General features: G+C 39.7%; 1 protein-coding gene across 2 annotated transcripts in view; it reads right to left on the bottom strand.

Annotated features, from left to right (window-relative positions):
• Positions 1-854: 854 nt before the first annotated feature.
• The window catches only part of LOC109483957, a 29,773-nt gene continuing 6,395 nt past the window's right edge, over positions 855-24,232 (bottom strand). For both annotated transcript variants that reach the window (XM_019787105.1, XM_019787107.1), the window contains exons 3-32: positions 20,004-24,068; positions 19,039-19,172; positions 17,580-17,665; positions 17,252-17,405; positions 16,890-17,010; positions 16,342-16,486; positions 15,978-16,120; positions 15,509-15,648; positions 14,724-14,797; positions 14,194-14,350; positions 13,423-13,534; positions 12,068-12,192; positions 11,647-11,723; positions 10,946-11,120; positions 10,306-10,426; positions 9,833-9,972; positions 9,470-9,543; positions 8,952-9,105; positions 8,482-8,605; positions 8,107-8,257; positions 7,383-7,528; positions 6,433-6,893; positions 5,612-6,224; positions 5,220-5,397; positions 4,277-4,583; positions 3,743-3,891; positions 3,220-3,269; positions 2,855-3,013; positions 1,944-2,027; positions 855-1,628 (exon numbers count right to left, since the gene is read on the bottom strand). In XM_019787105.1, the coding sequence (XP_019642664.1) occupies positions 1,561-1,628; positions 1,944-2,027; positions 2,855-3,013; positions 3,220-3,269; positions 3,743-3,891; positions 4,277-4,583; positions 5,220-5,397; positions 5,612-6,224; positions 6,433-6,893; positions 7,383-7,528; positions 8,107-8,257; positions 8,482-8,605; positions 8,952-9,105; positions 9,470-9,543; positions 9,833-9,972; positions 10,306-10,426; positions 10,946-11,120; positions 11,647-11,723; positions 12,068-12,192; positions 13,423-13,534; positions 14,194-14,350; positions 14,724-14,797; positions 15,509-15,648; positions 15,978-16,120; positions 16,342-16,486; positions 16,890-17,010; positions 17,252-17,405; positions 17,580-17,665; positions 19,039-19,172; positions 20,004-24,068 (8,687 nt within the window). In that variant the 3' untranslated portion in view covers positions 855-1,560. The remainder of the gene's footprint in view (positions 1,629-1,943; positions 2,028-2,854; positions 3,014-3,219; positions 3,270-3,742; positions 3,892-4,276; positions 4,584-5,219; positions 5,398-5,611; positions 6,225-6,432; positions 6,894-7,382; positions 7,529-8,106; positions 8,258-8,481; positions 8,606-8,951; positions 9,106-9,469; positions 9,544-9,832; positions 9,973-10,305; positions 10,427-10,945; positions 11,121-11,646; positions 11,724-12,067; positions 12,193-13,422; positions 13,535-14,193; positions 14,351-14,723; positions 14,798-15,508; positions 15,649-15,977; positions 16,121-16,341; positions 16,487-16,889; positions 17,011-17,251; positions 17,406-17,579; positions 17,666-19,038; positions 19,173-20,003; positions 24,069-24,232) is intronic.

Raw genomic sequence — 24,232 nt, 5'->3', positions numbered from 1 at the left:
CAGAAAATCTTGAGATAAAAACAAAAGGTCTCAAGATCTTTCCAAATGTTTTCAAAGTATCTTGAGATTTTTCCATAGCATCTGGAGATGCTTCAAGAAATATCAAGATTTTTAAAGCAATCTTGAAAAAACGTGAGATCTTTTAAACAATCTTGATATTTTTTAAAGCATCTCAAGATGCTTTGGAAAAATCTCAAGATACTTTGAAAACATTTGGAAAGATCTTGAGACCTTTTGCTTTCATCTCAAGATTTTCTGAAAGATCTGGAGATTGTCATGAACAATCTCAAGATTGTCTTATAAGATCTAAAGATTTCATCTAAAATATTGAGATCTTTAGAATGAATCTTGAGATTTTTCAATTTTTAACGAAGCGTAAAGATCCCCACTGGGGGTCATTATAATCCGCTATGTAACAGAGAAGTTTGTGACAAAAGATTGTATATGTACCTCTAAGCTGTAGATAGTCAGAGGCATTAGTCCAAAGTGCTCTGCTCATTCCAATAATAATCTGCTCGGTGTTTTCTGTCTTTTATTTCTCAATAATTAACTAGTAGATGACTAGTAACTTGAGTTTGACACATGCATACATGTATAATTAGGCCATGTTGATTTGATTATATGGATGACATCCTCTGGGAACCCCACAACCAATGCAAGCGTGCCAATAAAAAAAGTTTGGGAAAAAAAAAGTTGCTTTCATTGTGAAATCTACCTGGTCATGAAGGTTGAACAAATGACACAGAGTATGGTATGGCGAATAATCAACTCTTCATTATTATTATTAACTCAGTTCTAGTGAAGTCCTCTTGAATCAATAAAGCAAACAAAAAACAAGCAACAACATAAGTTGGCACTCCAAACATTTATTGGTGAGATTCTAAGGGTTCCTTATGTCAATCTTGCTTATTAAGCTATTCATTACACTTAACACTATATTGGTACAGTAGTTTTACAAATCCAATGTAGGTGATAAAATTTGATTCGTGCTGCTTCTTAATATGTGCATATCACACAAAAATCCAAGAATATCAATGCAGAAGTTAAACACAATATGCACCTCAGAATCTACAAGTGACTTCTGCCCATTACATATGTATATGACATTTACAGAAAATCACATGATTCATAAGTCATGTGCAATTAGCCTACATGTATGTAAAGAGATTATGGAATAGAGAATTCGATTTAAGTAATCAAAGTTCTCCTAATATACAGTTAAGATACGTTGAATAACCCACATCTCAAATACATGACACAATGTATGATAATCAACAAAGGGAAATTCAACATTGATGACTTGCCGTTATCATCTCAAAGCACAGGTCTAGTCCTTTTCGAAAGTCTTAGGTTGTAACTGGAGCTATTTGCCATCATAACTTGTCGGCAACAAAATAAAAAATGATGAAATTACCATTGGTCAAAGATTGATTAGAAATTATTCTTCGTAATTTACATGTAATGCTATGTGTAATGTACACTTAACGTTGAGTTCAATAACTGCAGTTATTGTAACAGTTACACATAACACAGATGCCATGCTGATGTTTCTCTGATTTTTTATTTTGCATCGGGACCGCCACCTGCAGCAAGCGGTTGTGTTTCAATAGGATCTCTTTCTTCTTTCCCTGTAAAATTTGTAACAAGATTAGATATTACGTAACAGTTGTCAAAAGAACATTTACTGCAAATACTGTATTTTATTTTTGGTGACATCAATAATTGATAACAGGAATTATATGCTTCTACATTAAATGACCAATAAATTGTCCCTTTTTCCCGGATTCCTTTTTAGTTTTGATATAGATGTGATCATGTGAATTTCAATCATATCATTAGACCTTACACACAAAAGGGGTGAAGTGATAGTGGAGCCTTCATACTTATTTCAACATCATTCTAATTTTGAGGCTGCCTGATTTATTGTATATAAGAATAGTTACCTAGAGCAGTCCTCACTGTATATACTGCCTCTGCAACCTGCACATTTGTTCGCTGCATTACACCCTGCACTCGCTCACCAAGTTCTGTTGACACATTATGTAAAATATCTTAGAATACAGATTATGCGTATGGAAACTGTTACAGTATTACTTGGTAAATACAAAATGGTGTATCAAACTATTTCAATTTGTTTCAAAAAGATCGGCTCATGACGTATTAAATACCCTACATGTCATTAAAGCCCGCCATATACACTACCAAAAATGCTTTTTCTTGTTTTTCTTGTATCTCTTTCTTCTTTCTTGTACAAAGAAAATGTATCTCATAGAAAGAAAATTATTCTTTGAACAAGAATCCCCGTAGCAAGAAAATTTAAGAAACACGTGTTTCTTGAATTTTCTTGCTGTAGCAAGAAAACAATTCTGTACACAAGAAAACATTTTTTGAACTAAGAGCTAGCTGTTCTTGAAGCAAGAAAACCATTCTGTACACAAGAAAAGATTTCTTGTAGCAGAAAATAGTACCGTAAACTTTCTTAAAATTCTTAAGATTCTTGTTGGTGAGCATGATATTAGAAATATTTTCTTTTCTTTAGACAAAAGAAGAATAAACTTCTTTGTGTAAGAATCAACATACAAAATTTTTCAAGAATGCTTCTTGAATTTTCTTGAAAATCACCCTGGCAAGAAAATATTTCTCAACATAAGAAAATAAGGAAAATAAGAAAAAAAGTTGGTATTGTATAAAAAATACCACATAATGGATCCCGTATAACCCGAGGTACTTGATCACAGGAGGGCTGAGACTGGGGGTGTTACGAGATCCGCTATGTGGTATTCTATTTATGGAAATGTATGCATGGTACATATGGTATACAGGATTCTTTTGATGTAACGAAATAGTTACTGACCTCGAAACTGTGGTCTCTCTCTTGGCAGTTGATGCCAGCATTCCTCCATCAGCTGTATGAAGAATGGGAGCTCATTTGGACCTTCTTTGGGGATGGCCTTTCTGTCAGGCCGCTGTCCATCGGTGACAGACGATCGGATATGAGCAGTATTGAAGGCATCTGATGTCATATTCAAAAAGAAACACAGACAATTAGACATTCCATGTAAGATTCTCCATTTAATACGTAATTTTACTGCATAAATAACAAACTCATTTGCATCAAATTTGTGCAGACACTATCTATAAGATAGATACGAAAGTGACATCCCTAAGCTAGAATTTATCATATTGAAGGTACAAACTTAACAACCATTTGAAACTTACTTCCATAAGGTGTCTGCCCTGTCAGAATCTCCCATATCAGTATTCCAAAGCTGAGTAAAAAGACAAAATGGAAAATCATTACTGAAAAAAATGAAACGAATTCCAAACTATGTACCATTGAATGTCTTTAGATATGAGTTTACCGCTTGATAATGGTCTACTTCATGAATCTTGATGATTTCTATATTGACATATTTGTTGAATCATTATGTAGTCTTGTTCTTTTTTAATTCCGAAACTTATTCTGCAATGGCTTCCTTAACATGTGCTCCTTAACAGGTGAATCTCAATGGCAATGGCACCCATGAAATCATTACGCTCTGAATTCATTAAAAAATGTTTATTTTATCCTTGGATCCATTAGTATATTCTTGGAACGTACCAACTGACTCATCTTGACCTGGGCCAAAAAAGTCTTCCTTGTCAGATTAAATTTTTCCACCGTTGGTGCGCCAAGGATGATCTGATACTGATACTCTACGATAGTTCTTGGGAAATACGAGTTTTACGAATTGTTGCTTACCTGTACACATCAAACTTTTCTCCAGGTTTTAGGTGGACGTTGATGAAGTTCTCTGGAGGAATGTGTGTCATTGTACCAGCAAGACACTCCTTACTTCCGTAAGATTTACTTGCCAGGTTTTTGTACTTAGATAGACCAAAATCAGAGATCTGTGGATAATATCAAGTGTTTTGATCAGTTCCAAGTAATTTCAAAGTAAAGGACATCACTTGGCTCTGTAAGGTTTCATGGCCATTGTAATTGTTATCTATCTATCTATCTATCCATCTATATCTATCTACATGTATCTATCTATATATCTATCTATCCATCTGTATCTATCTATCTGTAAGTATCTATCTATCTATCTATCTATCTCGATAAATATATAAATAGATACTAGTAGATACATGCAGAGATAGGTGAATAGAAAGAGAGATGGATAGATATACACTGTCAGATAGATCATAACCTTACACATGTGGCTAAGTATGAAAGCGTGATAAAAAATAAAAGCCAGATAAAAAGTGTTATTACATTGCGTAGCAAATTTACCTTGGCATGGAAGTCTTGATCCAGCAGGATATTCTGAGACTTCAGGTCATGATGGATGATCTGTGGATCCATTGAGTGGAGGAAGTTCATCCCCAGGATTGTCTCATGTATGATTCTCCATCTCAAGGCCCAGGGTACATGTTTGACACGAGACATCAAGTCACTCACAGACCCATTCTCCATGAAGTCCATCACGAGGGCAGTCAGTTCCTCCTCAACACACACGCCGTAGAGCGGCACGATGAAACGGTAGGCATTTTGGGCACATCGCATGAAATTGGCTTCCTCAATCAGAGCTTTAGTGACGCTGAAAATAATGACAAAAAATAATGAAACCATCTATCACTAATATTTACTAACCGTTGATGCTTTTTTTTCAAACAAGAATGCCTTACAGGCTTAAGTCACGTTCGGGACTACAGTATTGACTGTAGTGGGGATCGAGTAGAAGGTAGTTTTGTCTCCTGGGCCTGGAGGATGGTAGCAGAGATACATTGTTTTCCTGGTTATAAAGGGAGAAAATGTTAAAGGTAACATAATCTATCTGGGTTAAGGGGCAAGATGATTAAGATGTTAAGGGGCATGCGCGACAGAGTCACGTGGAGAGACACTATGAATGGCACCTCAAAAGAGGATGCCCTGAACTGAACTGAACTGAACTGATGATTATATTACTTTCCTTCTGGCTAATCGCAGTGTGACTGGTGTTGGGAATGGCAAATTAAGAAACAATGCAGACTCACTGTAATGGTGTATTTGCACAATGCACGTTTTAACTACCTGACGCCACAGGATGAATGACACAGGCATTATAGCTACATGTACTTAGTGGTGCCTTTGTTTTTCCTCGTCAAATACACTATTTGCTAGGTATGAAATGCATTTTTTCTGTTTAATGTCATCGTGGTAATTATTTGCAAACAACAGAATTATGCAGTCCAACCTCAACTTCTGATCTCTTGGTAGTGGAAGGAGTCTCTTCACAGCCACATTCATCATCCACCTCCTGTGATAGCCTCTGAACACGAGGCCAAAACCACCACCTCCGAGGGGTGTTTTTGTGTCGACTAGCAGGTCAGTGCATTTGATAGTGCTGATATTCCCTTGCCCTGGGGTTGGTTCTGTAGCAAAGAAAATTCCAATATTAATTGATATCATAAATAATTCATAATGTATTACAGATGCTGTGTATCCTTCTACATTTTTAGATTTTGGTTCAGGTGTGTTCAGACTTAATAAGGCCAAGATTTAGAGAAAATTATATGCACACTTTCAACAAATCGTGGGGGTGTGCTAGAAAAATAACCCATTTCGCAGAGGTAATTATTTACTCACCTTTCGTTTCTTGGGGTGGGCCATGCTCCAAGACATCTACAGTCATTGCCACTGCATCTCGCACAGGCTTTGATAACTTTCTGTCTCCCGTCATCGAAAGCAGCAGTTTTTTCACTTTGGTCTCCCTTTTGATGATGCCACTGGTGAGCTTACTGTCGGCCAACTTCCTAATGCACAGAAGTGCAGACTCCTTCTCTCCACCATCACCCATTTCTACTTGCTTGATGAGCAAGTCCAGCACGCCGTTTTTAACAAGTATCAGTTTGTTTTGTTCATTACGGACAAGAACACTTATGATGGTGGTAACCTGCAAGGCAGGATACTGAAAGCCTCCTCTTGTCGTGACATGGTCAGGATTGTCAAGAGCATCCCTCAGAAGAGACACAATCAGCTCTGTCATGTCCACATTCAGTCGGATGAAATGCAGGTTGTCCTCCTCTACGATGAAGGCTAGGCAGGAAAGTGTGGTGATCCTGACTCCCTCATCTTTGCTTCTCAGGTAAGGTGTTAAAATGCTCACTACATTGCAGCTGGAAAAGTATTCTTGGTTCTCGGGGACTCTTGCACAGTTGGAGAGGATTGTAACAAGTGAATGGATTGCTGGCCATGTCGTCTAAAAATTCAAGAAAAGCATTATGATTAGTACTTTGTTAGTATTCAGATAGAGATTAAGTAGTAAGTATGCTAAAGATATCGCATTTATCAGAACAACCCTCTATCCAAACCTTCACACCTATTCCGAATCAGCAAAAGTCAGACACAACCAGGTGGAATGAAGCATTTGATATAGTAGTGTGAAGCGGATATTTAGTATAACTCACATCATTTTGCTTCCTCCTGTGGAATGTAGAAAGGTCCTGTAGAAGTGTAGCAAGAAGATTGCATCTTCCCACTGTTCGGCAGAACTCAAAGCTGCCGTTTGTGCAATGGATGAGGAGTTCTCGCAGTAGCTGGAGACACTCATGATCAAACTGGGAGTTTCTAAGGTCATCTCGTCCCTGGATGTCTTCAGCAGGCACACATTTCAAGTACTGATCTAACAGAACTGGAGCTGCATTGATATTGGCCAGATGGTCTCCCATCAGCTTCTTGTGTGTGCTGCTTGCATACTTTGTGAATGGTAGGAGAAAATCATTCTCCAAGACAGTTTTCATGTTTGCTGCATCTGTGGATTGTTCATCTCCACTCTTCTTCATCAGATCTATAGCCTGACTCATCTTCTTAAGAACAGCAGAGATCACTTTATGTGCAGCTGTCTTTTCACTTGAAGTTGGTTGGTGTTCTATTTAGAAAGAAGAAATCATTTTCATGAATGTTGAATGTATGAAAAAGGCACGTCTAATTCCGTTATAAACTTAGCATGAACTACTTTAAGTGATGACCATTTCTATTTAAATTATGATCCTTTGCTTGGTATTGTCTTATTAGTTATTGCAAATAAGGTCCTTATTTGCATTCGTTTTCGAAATGTTTTGATAGTGTATTTGCCATGTTTCATGTGTATAAAAGAGTGTAACAAATCATTGTTTTTAATGTGTTGTGTACGTGTAATAAGGACGAAATTCGGGTATTTGCCCGAGAGAGCCTTGCCGAATAAAAAATTTGAATTTGAATAATTGGTATCCTTATTTGCATAATTGGTTAATGTTTCACCTGTCATAAACTACATACGTGATTTTATCTCTAGCTGTTGATTTTATGATAAAAAGCCAGTTATTTATGTCCAATACATAAGATAATTTTTCAGATTCAGATTCAGTGACAATCTCACCTCCACCTAGCTTCTCCATTGCATCCCCTTGCCAGCCATCTTTACCATTAGATTCTATGTCCTCATGAATCTGTATCTCTCCTGCACATCCTCTGCACGTTCCACAGTCATCGCAGCCTGCATGGCCATTCCCACAACCGCATAAACTGAAGTAGCAAATAGATATTGTGTATACATGTATATGTTCGTCAATATCTTCATCTAGTTGGTCGTGCAATAATTAAGGAAACATATTGAGGCATACTGTCAAACCATCAGTACTAGTTCAGTTTTGGTTATGAAATAAGAATATTGTTATATGCAAACAGTACAGCACAAAAATGTATATATAATATGTATTTTTATTGCCTATGCCCATTCAGCATCTGCAAATAGGCACATGCTGATCATGCCATTTTTTCATCGCTATGTGTATACGTGATCAAATGCATTTACTTTTTCGGTAAGAGTTGTAAGGGAAAGAATTCAGAGCTCTCAGGATATCCTTACAAAATGATTTAAAGCAATATGATACCGTTCCTTATTGATGTGGCAGTATTGTACGCATCTTACTAAGTCTTAGAAACATGGAATAAAAAAAAGTTTTCAAATGTGCACTGAATGAATTCTACTTAATTTAATTGAATGTCATTAAAAGTTATTCGCAACCTTAGGCTATCACTGACAGACCATGTCATATTAATACATTGTATGACTAACATTCAACCCATTAAATTTCACAAACCTGCCAGGGTATCGTCCTGGTTTCTCTCGAGCGGGGCACAACCTCCCATAGTGAGTACATTCCCCACATTTGACACACACCAGGCAGCGGCCTGTGCTCCAGTCATGCTTGTTTGGAGCACAGATTGTAGCTGATTTCCAGTCACCAGTACCTAAAACGGATTACCAACGACAACCATTGAAACAGTTTGGAGTGCTAAATGCCTTGATACAGTTGAGGGCTAGAAATACCACCTTTTCGACAGCAAAAGAGCAGTATTTTACATTATATGTAATCATATAGACATAGTTAAACACAAAATTTAGTCTTGTGAATTCATCTATCAAACGTTGTTCACAAGAGGAAGACTTGTTATGAATAAAGATGTTCACTCACCAAGTCCTGGGTTCCCTGTTCTGGTTACCAGCTGCGGGTTTAGGACCCATGTCCTTCCTAAGACCTTCACTCTCACTCTGTCATGGCTTATTACATTCTGCAGCCTTCCAACTTTTCCACAGGCCTACATTAAGGGGAGAGGGGAATTTTGTGAATTTGTGAACAAACGTTTCTGTCTGAATAAGGTACTTCATCTCGGCCATTCTATCATTATCACATCGATTGTTTCTAAAATTAAACATGCACCATGTTTATCTGACATGATACTTAACATGATACTTTTAACACGATACTATGTTTATCTGATATGCATGGTGCTTAATACTAATAAAAAAAATCTAATTAGGACAAATACCATTAATAAAACTGAATTTTACCCCATGCTGGCAGGTACAAACAAAGCAATGCCTTTGCAGCTTGGGTGCAGAATATGATAATGTAAACGTATTGTTAAAAAAAGGATTTCATACCGAAAGCATTTTGTGGTTATATCTTCCATGTTTTGCTGGTCTTTGGAGCTCCTGGAATCGTTTCCGATCTGACTCAATCATTAACAAGTCTCCAACCTGGAATGTGTCCTCTTCTGGGGTTATCTTGGTCAGAGAAAATGGGTTGAAGCACAGCCTGAAATGATACAGATAAGATTTAAAGTAAATAATGAGTGGATTGATTTTAATTTTATTCAATGGCATGGGTTTTGTACTTAACATACCAAATCATGGCTCTTCCCAAACTCCATCCAGAAAGGATTAGTATTTGAGCACTCTTACGTTTTCTGTCAATCTGCAACCAAATTTACTTCTATTGGATCCTGTGTTCCTTTGGATTAACAACATTTAAGCACGGATTGTGCAAATAGCTAATACGGCTAAAATTACATAATTTGAAGGGTACAAAATAGACATGACATTTTTATGCAATACAACATACATACCGGTATCATTAATTTCTTTTAAATATAAACCTAGATGTAATTACATAAACTTACCTTCTGATGCTGAAACGAACATAGACATCGCCATCCCGGTCGATGAAGCTCACGCATCCTACAAGTTCAAGTAACTGAAATTGAGAAAAGGGTTAATTTAACTTTCTATTGTCTTGGCGTATTTATCAACTTTCAAACCCAAATGCTGCCACGACTCGCGTGTATAGTCTTTCATCAACATGATGAAATACGCGAAACATTAGGTCATACCAATCTAGTTTTCCGCATTCAACCAAGTTATTTTCCTCTGATTTGGAAAAAAGGTAAAATTCATGTACCATAATATGAGGTTTTCTTTATTTTGTTTAGGTCATACTGACTAAACTTGATACATTGATGATACATATGCGCACACTTAAATACCTCTTCCATTTTGTCCACAAATCCACCATGTCCATCCTGCAGAATTCTCAGCCTGTTCATGTCCACAGCAATCTTCACGAGGTCTCCTCTAGTGAAGCCTGGATTTTTTATATCACCAGATCCAAATACCTCTTTCAGGTCTTAGAAAATGAAAAGATAATATTTCAGTTACTAGAATATAACTTTGTGAATTAATATCTTATTCTTTCCCTTCCTGTCCTAATGAACAACATTCTCACACCCACGCATTTCCCTGACGCCGAATAACATCCACACATCCATCTGTTACTGGCGCTGAATGACCTCTTCCTACCCATTCCATCCCTAGCTATCCCTAGTGCACATCAAAACTTTTCTGTCCACATAAGCATCTTACACACATCCATCCCTCCCCCCGGTGCGTAAGAACATTCACATCCACCTTTTGAACAAACATTTCGTTCAGTTCTCCAGGGGAGAATACTGTCTCATACCTGCCGGGCTTGCTCGTCGGAGGAGCTTCGGATTCAGGGGATACCCACTACCCTCGATCTGCACAGTTATCACATCGTTGAATGGGTATGTGGTTCTCACTTGGCCCACCTTTCCAGCAGTCTAAAAAGCAAGGTTTATTTAATTAGTTTACACTGTAAGAAATAGCCCAAGGACCCAATTGCTATGAACTCCTACAATAAGCACGTGTTCATAGAAAACAAATATATGGGTCAACCTGTCGAAAGGTTGTTTTCATTATATAGTAGGAGTTCAAGTCAGGTGGTGATTACATTATTGAGTAATTTGACTTTCTTAATACAAATTTCACAAACACACGAAAACACTCTGAAAACATATCCTTCTTGGCTGGTAAGAGAAATATTATTATAATACCATACATCGTATCACTGCATGGTACCCCCTTGCCCCTACATGGTAATCCTATGAACTAATCTATGACTTCATATAATATTCAATATTGCAATTGAATTGAAAGGCAGAGAAATTAGTTTTAACTAATGAGATTTTTGGTAACTTATTTGTTCGGTTGCTGCCTCTGTGGACAGTGGCTCTTACATGATTTCTTGACGATGTATCTAAATTAAATAACATCGGGTATTAAGAAAAAAAATAGTTCACCTTGTAGTACCCCTCTTGCCATTTGATGCTGTCCGTCCTTTCCTGAACACGTTTGATCTTGTCCTTGTCAGCCTCAACTTTGACCCAGTCTGCAACCTCCAGCACACAGCTGACGTCTATCTGGCCACACTCTGCCGGGTCCACTTTCCCCAAACTCATGGCATTAATGCACCACCTTGATAAAATACAAATAGAAATCAGTCAGTCAGTAAAAAACTTTATTCTCTCACTCCCAGTAAATTTGTTAATTATCATATTTCAGAGTTACTAGAGGGAGAACCATAAGTTTGCCTGAGATCCACGGTTATATTAAATTGGACTCGGAGACCTGTTAACCTTTGCTTATTAAAATCGCGTAGTGAGTTTGAGTTACTACACTGAGTTTGACTGAGAGGTCAATATTTGTATTGCTGCCCAACATGCCCTATGGTTCTCACAGACTCATAAGCTATACTGCTCATTTTGATAGAAAAATTCGATTTTTCTAAATATAGAGCAAATAGGAACGTTGACAAGTTGGTAGTACGTAATGCTTTAATTGGTACTTTAATTTGGTGCTAAAACAAATGGCAAAATGGTTTAGTTGTATTATCTACATTGTATTGTGTTCAATCAAACGCTTAATGGTAAACAAGCCTTTAACACAATTAAAAGCTTAATAGCAAACAGGCCTTCGTCAGTTGAAATTAAATACAATGTACCTAGTGCCATCTGGGTAATAGACCACAGCATCACCATCAATGTCCAAATGATGGACAACGCCAAAATCCTCCACTGACTGTCAATACAAGAAACAGGACCTGGTGTTTAGTGCAATTACACACACACGGGTGCATGGGTGGAGTATATTACATATTGAAAGTGATTTTATAGGTTCTGATATCTTTCATGTTACATGTCAAAATTCAGCTAATTATATATCTATCAAAATAATCTATGTAGCTATTGGAAAATAAAACCCTCTTGCCGACTTAAGTGCTACTATTAAGGCCTAAAGCATAAGTTGACATAAACCATAACTCTCATTGCAAAAATAGAGAATGCCGTGCATAATAGCCAGGGACCCCTATATACATGTAAGAAACGTTTACTTAACATTAACTACTCAGTACTAATAATTACCTTCTCCATCCTGTCCACATATCCCCCGTGGCAGACTTGATTAGTCTTGAAGGTTTCTGCATCAACATCTACCTTGACGATGTCTCCATCTCTTATGTGCAACACCTCCAATGGTTCTCTCTCTTCTGAATTATGGAAATTATAACTTGTGTTAAATAACCTCACATGCGTTGTAATCTAATTAAAAATACAGATACTGAGTTGCAATTATGGTGTTAAGCACAGATTCTTCAGAATCTTCAGTTTTGCTATACAAGTGTTCATCAGATGAGCATTTTATATCTAATAGAAATTTACGTAGTGCCATCCAGTACATATGCAAGTTTAAGACAAATATTAAATACTAGAATTCCGAGAACTCATACCTCCATGAAATATGATCTTGATATGTAAATGTAAATTCCTTCTTTAATCGTGCAAATGACCTCTGCATTAACATGATATATGCATCATGATGTATGTTAACTTTTGATTAACTTACAGATGTCCCAAGTATGACATTTTCATCATTCACCATTACGAAATCATAGAATTTTCGCATTAATTATGCAAATTAGGTCATCATTTGCATAATTAGTATCTGTTGAAGTTCCGCCTGCCATAGGTTACATGTAAGTAGTATAATGTAAAACACTGTAATTATAGAATTTCCTCATTAATCATGCAAATAAAGTCCTCATTTGCATAATTTGCATTTAATTATGTACATTTCTCTCTCAGCTACCTACACACCAAAAATAATGAAAATATGTTGTTCCTGTCTGGACTTATTGGCTTTTAAACATTTCGCCAGAAAGTGCCCTGTAGTTCCAGAACAAGCCGCTAGGGGGCCCAAACTCATATGACTTCTTCCCAAGCACGAGAGCTACCTTCCATGATTTCATGACCCTAGCATGTCCAGATCGCGAGATATCAAAACCGGAAGTTGCGCTGCAGTACCAAGGGAAGCCACTAGGGGGACCAAAATCTAATCATTTCTAGTTTTCGTCACACCCTACCAACACACCAAGTATGAAACCAATCCATCCAGGCGTTCTTGACTTATCTTGTTGACCAACAGACGGACAGACGGACAGATAAACGCAACTGAAAATATAACCTCCATGACACATTTCATGGAGGTAATAAATGATCGCAAAAGTCACGCTCCAAATTCACCCTGTACTTCATGATATCATGTTACTGTATTCAATTTGCAAAGGTAGCATCAGCAATGAATCTTAAATATGGCATCAAATTAGTGCATTATATATATACACACAATTGTAATCATGATACTCATATGTTAGTATATTAGTTGAAATTAATCTGGTTATTATCAAAGTATATTAGCTAAACAATATTTTTTTCCGTACTTAGCACTGCTCGGGACAGAGCTGAAGGGTGGAACCACCAACTTATCCCTGTTACGTCTACTTTTACGGATCTATCCTTGCATTTCATCACGCATCCTGTCTTCCCAACGGCCTGAAAAAACAAGGAAAGACTGCATTAGATTCTGTTCCGGTATCTGTATAAATTATATAGACAATGAATCAAACACGTAGATAGATAGATATAAAGCTACGGGGCATTCCTGAGAGCATCCGCAAATGTTCAATATTTGTATATTGAAGAAAGACAGTGAATTCTATCTGAAATATATGTCCCTTTAGACAATTAATCCATCCAGTCGCTTAATTTATTTGTAAGTTCAGTACCATGGTGTCTAACCTATTCTTTTACATTGTGCCACAGCAAGTAATTTTTTTATGGATGACATCAGTGCGCGCATTGGATTTGAAGATTGAGAAGGATGCTACCCATAAAATTTACTTACTGTGACCTACCAACAATAAACAGAACATAAAATGTATCATCTAATTTTGTAAAATTAAGATCGATTCAGCTTAATTACTGATGGGAAGTCAATGCTATTGGGCCCATGACAGCAAAATTGATGAAAACCTGGCCGGAGAATGCCAAATGCAAAGGCAAAATGTTTTTGTATTCATAATGCTCATGTATTCTGTCATATCAGTATCAGACTAAACGTTGTCATTATGTAAATTCTGTACCTATGATAAATCAATCATCTATATCAGTACGTTTTAAAATTTTTTTAACCGCAACAATGAGAGTCATACCGCTTCCATGTCACGGCTGTAGCCATCATGGCTCCCCTGGATCCTCTTCAGTTGTCTTCCATCTTTCATTATTCGAACAAGTTCACCTTTCTGATAGGTTTCTTCACCCTTCGGTTTAACTCGGACCTTTGTCAGGCACCCAGGAACGAATGACCACCTGATAAGTAAACGTAAAAGCAGCACATAATGTTTTAACAAGCGTTAGAAAGTCAAAACTAAAAAGTAATGATTGATGCATCTACCAATTTTTTTCTTAGAAATTCTATCATTTTCCACACACCATTTTGATAACTATATGTAAATACAGTGACTCCGTTTAAATACATTTTGTTCTTAGTTATCTTAATATTCATCTTTATTTAGAGTGCTAACAACTTAAAGATAGCTTCCTTAACAGCCAAAGGTTTGTTAATATGTATGCTAACGTTATGTGTACAATACATATGTCAAATCTGTAGACGTTACTGTAGACTTACGATGATTTAACTAGTGGTGCCTTAATGAGGCAACATTTGTTATAATATAATTACCTTCCATGGTTTGGAAAATGGACAGTGACACTTTTTGCTGAAGCAGTTGTGACTTTTCCATCCATTCCTCTGACCTGACATTGAAAAGAAATCAATTTTTTTAAATATTCCAATATGTAATCACAAGACGTGGTGGAAACACACTCAAGTTTTTCAAGTAATGCCGCCACCAACACGGGACAATACAACACTCATTTTCACCTGAGCGAAGAGAGGAAAGTCCCGCTAAGTGCCATTCCAAAGGGCACAGGATCGGTAGCATGGCAGGACTCGAACCCGGGACCTCTTGGTTCCGAGTCGAGCACTCTGCCGTTACGCCACGCGACCTCAGGTTACGCCACGCGACCCCAGAGAAATCAAGTTCAGCACAAAACAATTATAAATGAGCTATAGTGAAAATATTCACAATTTCATAATTATGTTTGGCCGATATCTGTTTAAGACTATTTATTAAAGTGATGTCATTTCTGATACCATCCCGGCGTTTCAAATCGCAATGCAAGCATTTTTGAGATTCAATAATGTTCTGGCACATACTTTGAATTAGAAGATTCTGAATGGAGATAAAAGATGCAAATAAAATTGCAATTTACTGAAATGTAAAAGCCCTTATAGATAGCAATCATACATTGTTGTTGTAACAAATAGTCGTTCAAATAAATGTTCATTTTACTGATAGGAAGGCCAAGACCTTGAGTGAATACACTCTAATAATGTACCATGGCTGATTAAAAGTTTAAAAAAACATCATTAGAATCTTAATTAGATAACAAGTTGATTATTACTTGTAACATGTCTTCATGCCATTCAATGCCTCCTTCCCGTTGTAGAATAGGCAGTGTTTGTGCATCAGCAGTGACTCTCACTTTATCTCCCACTGCAATGGCCTGGGCTTCTTCGTCATCAGAATCATGACCCCGCTGAGCTATAGGAATACAAACATGCTTGAATAACTCCCCTTACCTGTAATAAATATATCAGCATGGCTGGACAGCTGGCAGCTTCAATGTTTACTACACAATGTTTTATTGCCCAAGTCAATTACCTGGTCAGTTACCTAAGCCCACCGTCGTATTAAATGAATTGATGAATTAAAAGAATAAAACGATATTCGATAAATGCAGCATGGACCAGTAGTCCATGAACTAAAGGCACTATCCTGATACCCAGATGTTTACGACACTCTTGAAAAGGCCTCGATGATACAGAATTATAACCGTATGATGTCTATGCAATCATAAACGTTGAAATTACCTAAACCATACTTCTTCAACATGCGCAGCAGTCTTGATTTTTTACTTCCTCTATTGTCAGTTTCCTCCTCAGTCTCTCCAGCGCAGGCATGGCACAGTCCACAGTCTGCACATCCTCCTGTCTTCTCCCTACATCCGCATGGGCTAAGGGGACCAGATAGGTAAACAGGTCTTATATTTATTTGATAAATAGACAACCACGGCCTGCATGTGGTGTAAACTTGGTAGGCACTTACTTCAAGCAAAGTAATGTTTTAATTTAAAAAAAACTGGTACGCAACCACACCTGATGTCAGAATACCTGGCCTTCTGAAAACAGAATTGACTGCATAAGGTTATAGAATAGCCACAAAAAACATGGTTACCTCCCCCGTGAACGAAAAGGTGAACCTTGTAGATGACATTCAGTACCGTTGGCTGTACATTCACCACATCCAGTGCACACTTTGGCCACGCCCCTCTTCCAGTAGTGAAGTCCTTTGTCACAGTTTCCTGAATGTCGTGTAGTTCCTGAAATACATGTTGAACACATCTTGGTTAAGGTCATATGGTAAATTCATTTCCCTATTCAGGACATCTCTTTTTTAATTTTAATTGTAACATTGATGTAAAAATGTACCTGCACTGTTAAGTATTTGTTAGCACCACAATGCAGCCATTTGACATGGTTTAACGCCAACAATCAACTTTGCCGGTGGCAGATATGTCATGGTGGCGATAAGGACAGGGAACAAGATGACGGTTATTACATTTCACATTTTGTATGATGTCTTGAAGAAGTAAATCAGATATGACCAAAAAAACCAAACTCAATTTTTCAAACTTTTTCTGCTTTCAATATATAGTGTACGTACTTTGTGTGGATTGTAGGGTCTAGGGGGGTATAATGTAAAAGGATAACATTACGTAATACCTTTCTTCATTGTTATCTTTTTCACGGCTTCTGCATTATAGGTCCAAGTCTTTTCATCAACTCGCAAACGAAGGTCTCCTTGGTGGGTGATTTTTGTTACCCTTCCCACCTTTCCAAGGGTCTGGAAAAAAATCAAGAAAATGAGAAAAGAATTTCTATCTACAGAGTGAAATTTGTGTTTACGATTGCTGACAACAACAAAATTTTCTTATCTTGAACCTTTTCGACTAGATTGTCAACTGTCTTAAAAGACTGGAAGTTAGATTGTCAGTGACCTGCCCAAATTGATAAACTTTTGTAATACTGCTTGTACCGGTGTATTGATTGAATTAGAAATAAAATTGTTTTTATTATGCGCTTACCCTTCCCATTGTTTCGACCCATTCACCATGATCCTTTTGCAACGCCTTGATCTTGTCTTCGTCCCTCCCAATTAACACCAGATCTCCTTCCATGATGATGACAGAAGTGTCAACTTTTCCTACTTTACGAAGAGCAGCTGGATTGATGCACCAGCTACATAATAGAGAAAGGACAATGAACATTCTACAACCTTTATAGCCTGCAACATTCGCACAACCATGTCTTCCTCTAAAAATAGGGGTAATCACTTATGTTTTGTGAAAACCCCTTTGTTGATTGCAAACAATGATAGCAAGACATGACATGAAATTTTAAAAGTATACTCACACTCTGTTGTGCTTTTTGTAATATACTCGCACATCCTCGTCATCATCAATCCGAATAGCTACCCCAGTGCTGGTATCTCCGATTGCCTGAAGAGCAAAAAGTACGCGTAATAATGCTATCGGACATCAAATGTGTGCAATCCATAATGAGGTGTCATTGACTTTGCTTGCAAAATGCTGTTTTGATTACTTGACGCTTGAATTGCCCTCTTTCCTTGCATAAGGAACCTATTGCGAGTTAGAAAATGCTTCGAACTACATGAAAAGATGAAATTTAAGACACGAAACAATGGTTTTTGCTTTAGGAGCAGCACCATACAGAGAGGGCCATGATCATGACATACATAAGGTAATCAATACCATTTAGTTGGTACTTTCCCTCTACGATGTACAGTAGCAATGCATTTAACCTTACTTTTATATAAGAGCTGGGCGGTTTAAATTGCACTTGAAACAGTTTCTCATGTCCAATGACATTATACCATACTGTTCCCATTTAAGCGACGGTCACAACTCGCCGTGCGTGCTTTTTGTCCGTACGTTTTTGTCGTGGCTACGTCTGCTACGTTTTTTCTGCAAACGTAGGGTGGCCGGCCGAGGGAGTACGTCAATCGCACGGTTGCGCAAGGTGTACGTACGTGGTCTGCACGACACGCGGTCTGCACGACACGCCTGGCCGTCAGCGGTTGCGTGCATCGTACGTTGCACAAGTGGTAAGTGAGTTGTACGTGCTTACAACGCACGATCTCTGTGCGATTGCTACGTTGCCGCGTACAGGCCGTACCTACACGTGCGGCGTACGCACGGTTTCCTTACTCACTCGCACGTTGTAAGTGCGTGCACCTCCTGTTAACTTCATCATCACTAGCCGCCCTGGTGTCTTCCGCGGCCCGTTTCTTTGGGTCTTGTCTGGTAGTCTTCTTCTGAGCCTTCCTGGGCATCTTGGAGACGAGTTGGCAGTCGCCCGTCAAGTTGTCTTTATATACTGTAGAGATCAGGTGCGTTGCACGTGCGTTGCACGTGCGGAGCACCTGGTATGGTGCACGTGTGTTCTGCGTGGTCATTGAGCAGGTCAACTGGGAAGTGAGGAGTAAGCACGGATGACGCAAGCACCGTGCGTGGCACGCACGTGCTTCGCGCGCTGTCCGTACAGCAATTGCACGTGAGAATATTGAAGTTAGACTCACGGAGTCCGTACGTTGCACGCTCATAGGCTGTACGGGGCACGCGCGTCGCTCGTACTCGCACGCACGGGTGGTGAATCCGCAGACCGCACGTAGAAAAAGTATTACATGCACTTAAAGTTCTACGGCGTGTCTGCGTGCTACCAAATCCGTAGGATTCCGTACGGAGGTGGTACTCACCACGCACGGATAGCCTACGTTTGTCCACGTTTTTGCACGTAGACAGCACGCAGAAGCACGTACGGCGGGTTGTGACCGTCGCTTTACAGAACACACCTTTTCCAAATCATGGTGCATCCCTCCATGTCCTTCCTGTAACAGTTGAAGGGTCTCCACCGATTCTACTTGCAGCACGACCTGGTCACCTTCATGGATGTTTTTTTCGATTGCATCAGCCACAACCTGATCATCTGGAAGAGGGCGGAGTGAAAAAATTCAAGATTAGTGGTACGTAAGTTTTTTTGTTTCTCACATCATGGTTGTAAAAGACTGCCATTAAAATGATTGTACTGAACACTTTGAATGAATTATTACTTTGTATTTACAATATATCACAAATAAATGCTCTACGGTTGGTTGCAATTACATTGGAAATAATATGAAATGAACATGAGTTAATTGAGAAGGAGAAAAAATCGGTCAAAGAATACCACGTAGGAAGAATTAAGAGAGTTGACCTTACAGATTTACCAGAATATCCTTTTTGAATTCAGATAATATTTTTTAATGAAGATTTACCACATCTGGAATGTGGAAGGATCGACATACTAGTAACGGGTGACTATCACCTCTTCAAAGATATCAACCCAGAGACCAGACTGTAAGGTTTTAACCACTCACACTGGGAAGGTCCTCTACTGTTTTCGATAAGTGTGGTGGGTTCTTTAACGTGCATGAGGTGTGGCTCTCCCAAACATGGGACCTCCATTTGACGTCCTATTCGAGGTACGTCCCTAACCGAAGCTAGGTACTCATTTACACCTGAGTGAAGTGAGGAAAGTCGTGTAAAGGGCCTTTCCCAAGGGCACAAGATCGGTGGCATCAGGCAGGGTTCAAACCCGGGACCTCTTGAGTCTGGGCCGAACACGCTACCGCTACGCCGCACGACCCCACATACATTTGCAATCAGCCACTATCCTGATTTGTATGGATATTTTAATGGCGGGTGGGATTCTAATGGTTAATATTTTGTAATGAACCGCATGAATTTGCTATTAAAAAGATAAAAGTTTAACACTCACTGGCAAACTGGACAGCTATGGTACTGCCATGGATATCTACAGCAGCCCAGAGGTCGTGGGACACATCTACACCGCTGAAGAACAGTCCTTTCTCTTCTCCATTGATAGAGTAGAACACATCTCCTGATGAGTCCACCATGTACGTCACCACATACCCCTGCTGTGCAAGGTTGTCATGGAGAGGCTTTATCCAAAACCCTTCCGGAACTTCAGGGTAAGAATGCGCTGGTAGTGACTCTGCCGACATGTCCTCTGGACATTTGGACGTGAATCCAATTCTCATGGAGCCTCTGAATCTTCTGCTCTCCACAATCTTCAGGTGGATGTTACATCCCATCTTGATTGCGAGTTGGCTGAAACAAATGCCGTCCGTGTAACACTGGTCTCTCCGCGCAGTCGCACCATTGCTTTCGATCTTTATGTTCTTTCCGTGTACTGTTGGGTGGAAGGTGCCGTGTTGATCCCTCCATTTGAGCCGTGTGTTGCTGCGACTGTAATCTGATTGTATATTCACTGCCCCTGGGTTGAAAGCTGGCACACCCTGCTTTAACGTTTTTGAATTAACGACAGGAACCTCGTGCTTCTGTGGCCTCACCAAAAAAGTCTTATCTTTAGGCAATAGTGTGCTTGAACTTGACACAGCTTCATCTTGCTTCCTTGACACCTCTGGGCGTGAGGCAGATTCATCTTGCTTTCTTGACACTTCAGAACTCGAGACAGGTTCGTCCTGCTTTCTTGACATCTCTGGACTTGAGAAAGGTTTATCTTGCTTCCTTAACAGCTCTGAACTTGAGACAGGCACATCTTGCTTCTTAGAAACCTCTGGACTCGAGACAGGTTCATCTTGCTTCTTTGACACCTCTGGACTCGCGACAGGTTCGTCTTGCTTCTTTGACATCTCTGGGCTTGAGACAGGTTCGTCTTGTTTCTTAGAAACCTCTGGGCTTGAGACAGGTTCGTCTTGTTTCTTAGAAACCTCTGGGCTTGAGACAGGTTCGTCTTGCTTCCTTGACATCTCTGGACGTGAGGCAGGTTCATCTTGCTTCTTAGAAACCTCTGGGCTTGAGACAGGTTCGTCTTGCTTCCTTGACACTTCTGGACTTGAGTCAGGTTCGTCTTGCTTCCTTGACATCTCTGGACGTGAGGCAGGTTCATCTTGCTTCTTAGAAACCTCTGGGCTTGAGACAGGTTCGTCTTGCTTCCTTGACATCTCTGGACGTGAGGCAGGTTCATCTTGCTTCTTAGAAACCTCTGGACTTGAGACAGGTTCGTCTTGCTTCCTTGACATCTCTGGACGTGAGACAGGTTCATCTTGCTTCTTAGAAACCTCTGGACTCGAGACAGGTTCATCTTGCTTCTTAGAAACCTCTGGACTCGAGACAGGTTCATCTTGCTTCCTTGACATCTCTGGACGTGAGGCAGGTTCATCTTGCTTCTTAGAAACCTCTGGGCTTGAGACAGGTTCGTCTTGCTTCCTTGACACCTCTGGACGGGAGGCAGGTTCATCTTGCTTCCTTGACATCTCTGAACTCGAGACAGGTTCATCTTGCTTCTTTGACACCTCTGAACTTGAAACTGGATCATCTTGCTTCCTTGACACTTCTGGACTTGAGTCAGGTTCATCTTGCTTTCTTGACGCCTCTGGACTTGATCGAGGTTCATCATGCATTTTTGATACCTCTGGACTTGAGACAGGTGTATTTTGCGTACTTGATACCTCTGGACTTGAGACAGGTTCATCTTCCTTCCTTGACCCCTCTGGGCTCGGGACTGGTTCATCTTGCTTCTTTGACATCTCTGAACCTGGGGTGCTTTCTTTGATGTGATTTGGATCATTACTTCTATCTGAGACACAGTTAGGCTTAGGAGTTAATTGTGGAGACTGTTCAGGGTTAGGAAACTGTGCAGATCTCGTGTTAGTGTCAGCCTGTTGCCCTCCCGTCAAATTTGCCTCTTCCTTCAGCTCTGCTGAAGATTCTGTTTCCATTAGTTTGTCGTTATCGTGGAGTGAACAGTCAATTGTATCATTTTGAAAATAAGTGTCTTCAAGTTTGTTGACCTGTCGTGTGTGTTTTCCAGAGCTATGGCATGGTGTGGAGCCCAGGTTGGGGCCATCTGCCATCAATGCCTCTCCTGAAGCATCCTGTGGAAGTTGCTTTGCTGATGATGCGAAGTTAACTTTTATTGGGGTCCTATTGAGACGAGCTGAATGCTCACTCTCAGAACTATCCCCTTTACATTTTAACACATGTTGCTCTTCAGATATGTCTGCACGCTGATCTAGTGAGCTCTGTCTTGGGGGTGAACGTTTATTTCCATCATTGCCAGACTTGTTGCTGTCAAGTTTGGCAACTAGTTGAATGGATTGCTCAGAGCTTTCAACTCCGACGGAGCCCTGACTGAAGCTAGTGCCACGTTCTCTTGACTCCTGTCCATGTATGTCTAATACATCTGACTGGCTATTCTCATCGGGCTCAGAATCGTAGTTTACCAAGGGTTTGGGCATTGGTTGAAGGGACTGTTCAGAGGTTTCAAGTGGTCTGTTTGCTCGACCAGAGCCACTCTGTTCTTCTCTTGATACATCTATACCCTGGTTGAGAGGATTTTGCCATGGTGGTAATGTAAACTTAGCCTCCATCAGGTTTTTGTCCTGAACTGAACAGCCAGGTATCATGTGCTGCTTCCAGGTTGGTAGCGACTGGACAAGGTTGTCAGAACGGTTTGCTTGCACAGGTAGTACCATACTTGCCTTGATCTCTATCTCTGACACAGGTAAGTTGACACCGGATAAAATGTTCTTCAACTCTCTTTTAACTGATTCTTGCTCCTCTTCAAGCTTCTGTAGCTTAAGGTGCAAATGCTTCATTTTTGACATGATATCCTCATCTTTCTCAGACGGTGTATGAGAACTACTGTGACTATAGGAATGGCTTGAATCATCGTACTGTGCTGAAACGGCTGTTGGCTCCCTCTGTTGAACTGGTTCTTGGTGGGTACTAGGGCTGTCATGGATCTGGTTTTGAATGTCATTCTGTTCCATGCTCCCCACAGCCTCGTTTCGTAGTTGTTTTGCTGGTATTTGATTGGAGTTTTCACCTGTCTGAAGAACATGGCGTCCATTTGGTAGAATCAGATCATGACAGTTTTCTGTACCATCTGACCTTTCCCCATGCTGTTTTTGGGTAGGAAGGGCACTGTGTTGTTTGTTGCTTCCCAAGGGATCAGGTGTAAATGATCGATCTGGAACATTTTTCGTATGCATAGATTCTTCCTGTTGTCCCAGCCTTTCCTGCAAGAGAGGCAGTGATCCACTTCCACGTTCATTGTCTGTTTTATGGGAAACACGGCCACCATATTGCTGATTCGCTATATGGTGCTGTTCCATTGCGGGTGACTTTCCTCCATACCTTTGCTGGTGGACAATATAGGAAGACCCTTGGCGTTCAGTTGAGTCAGAATGCTGTTGTATCACTGCTTGCCTTTGCGTATACCTTTGTTGGTTCATATACGTTGTAGATGACTGGGGCTGTTCTTGGCCCAGTTGATGCACATGGCTCTCACGGATCCGGAGTTGCATGTCCTGTTTTTTAAGATTCAAAACTTCACCATTTTGTCCGCTATCACTGTCAGTAGTGTTGATTCCATATGCAGGCACCAGGTTCTGTTTCTGGAACTGCGCAGAGCTGTATAGACCTTCTTGAAATCGCGTGTTGGCGGCAGATGGTGTCGAGGGTTCAATACTTGTCCCGTGCCCACTATCGCTGTTTGGTGAGCCTCTCTTTGAATATAGGTCAGGTTCAACTTCTTCGAAATGTTCACTACATGTTTGCTGAGAGCTGAAGGTGTCTTCTGCTTTTCCGTAGTACCCGCTGCCCCTTCCTCCTGCAAGACGCTCGATCCCAAGATGATTTGGGTCGTTGCCTTTCTCCTCAACTCTATGCTTCAATGCAGTTGGTCCCCTCTCATTGTAGCTTTGTTTGGTTTGTGTCATACAGTTGTCCTGAAGTTGACCAGGATTCGAGGTTTGCCCTGTATGATCTGGCACTTTTCTCCAATGATGGAAAGCTATTTTGGGGATGGGTGTTTTAGCTGTTACAATTCATTCAATATTCAAAAGTTTGTCAGAGTATTCTTGGAAAAATCAATAACTTGTGTCATCCAACACCAAAATTCAATATATTCAACAACAGTCAACTAGCATGGATGGCTGTAATAGTGTGTATCAAATA

Source organism: Branchiostoma belcheri, unplaced genomic scaffold, assembly GCF_001625305.1.
Source record: "Branchiostoma belcheri isolate BF01 breed outbred unplaced genomic scaffold, Haploidv18h27 scaffold67, whole genome shotgun sequence".
NCBI classification, from domain to species: Eukaryota; Metazoa; Chordata; class Leptocardii; order Amphioxiformes; family Branchiostomatidae; genus Branchiostoma; species Branchiostoma belcheri.
The sequence above is the reverse complement of the archived record's forward strand: the minus strand, read 5'-3'. Positions and strand labels throughout refer to the sequence as shown.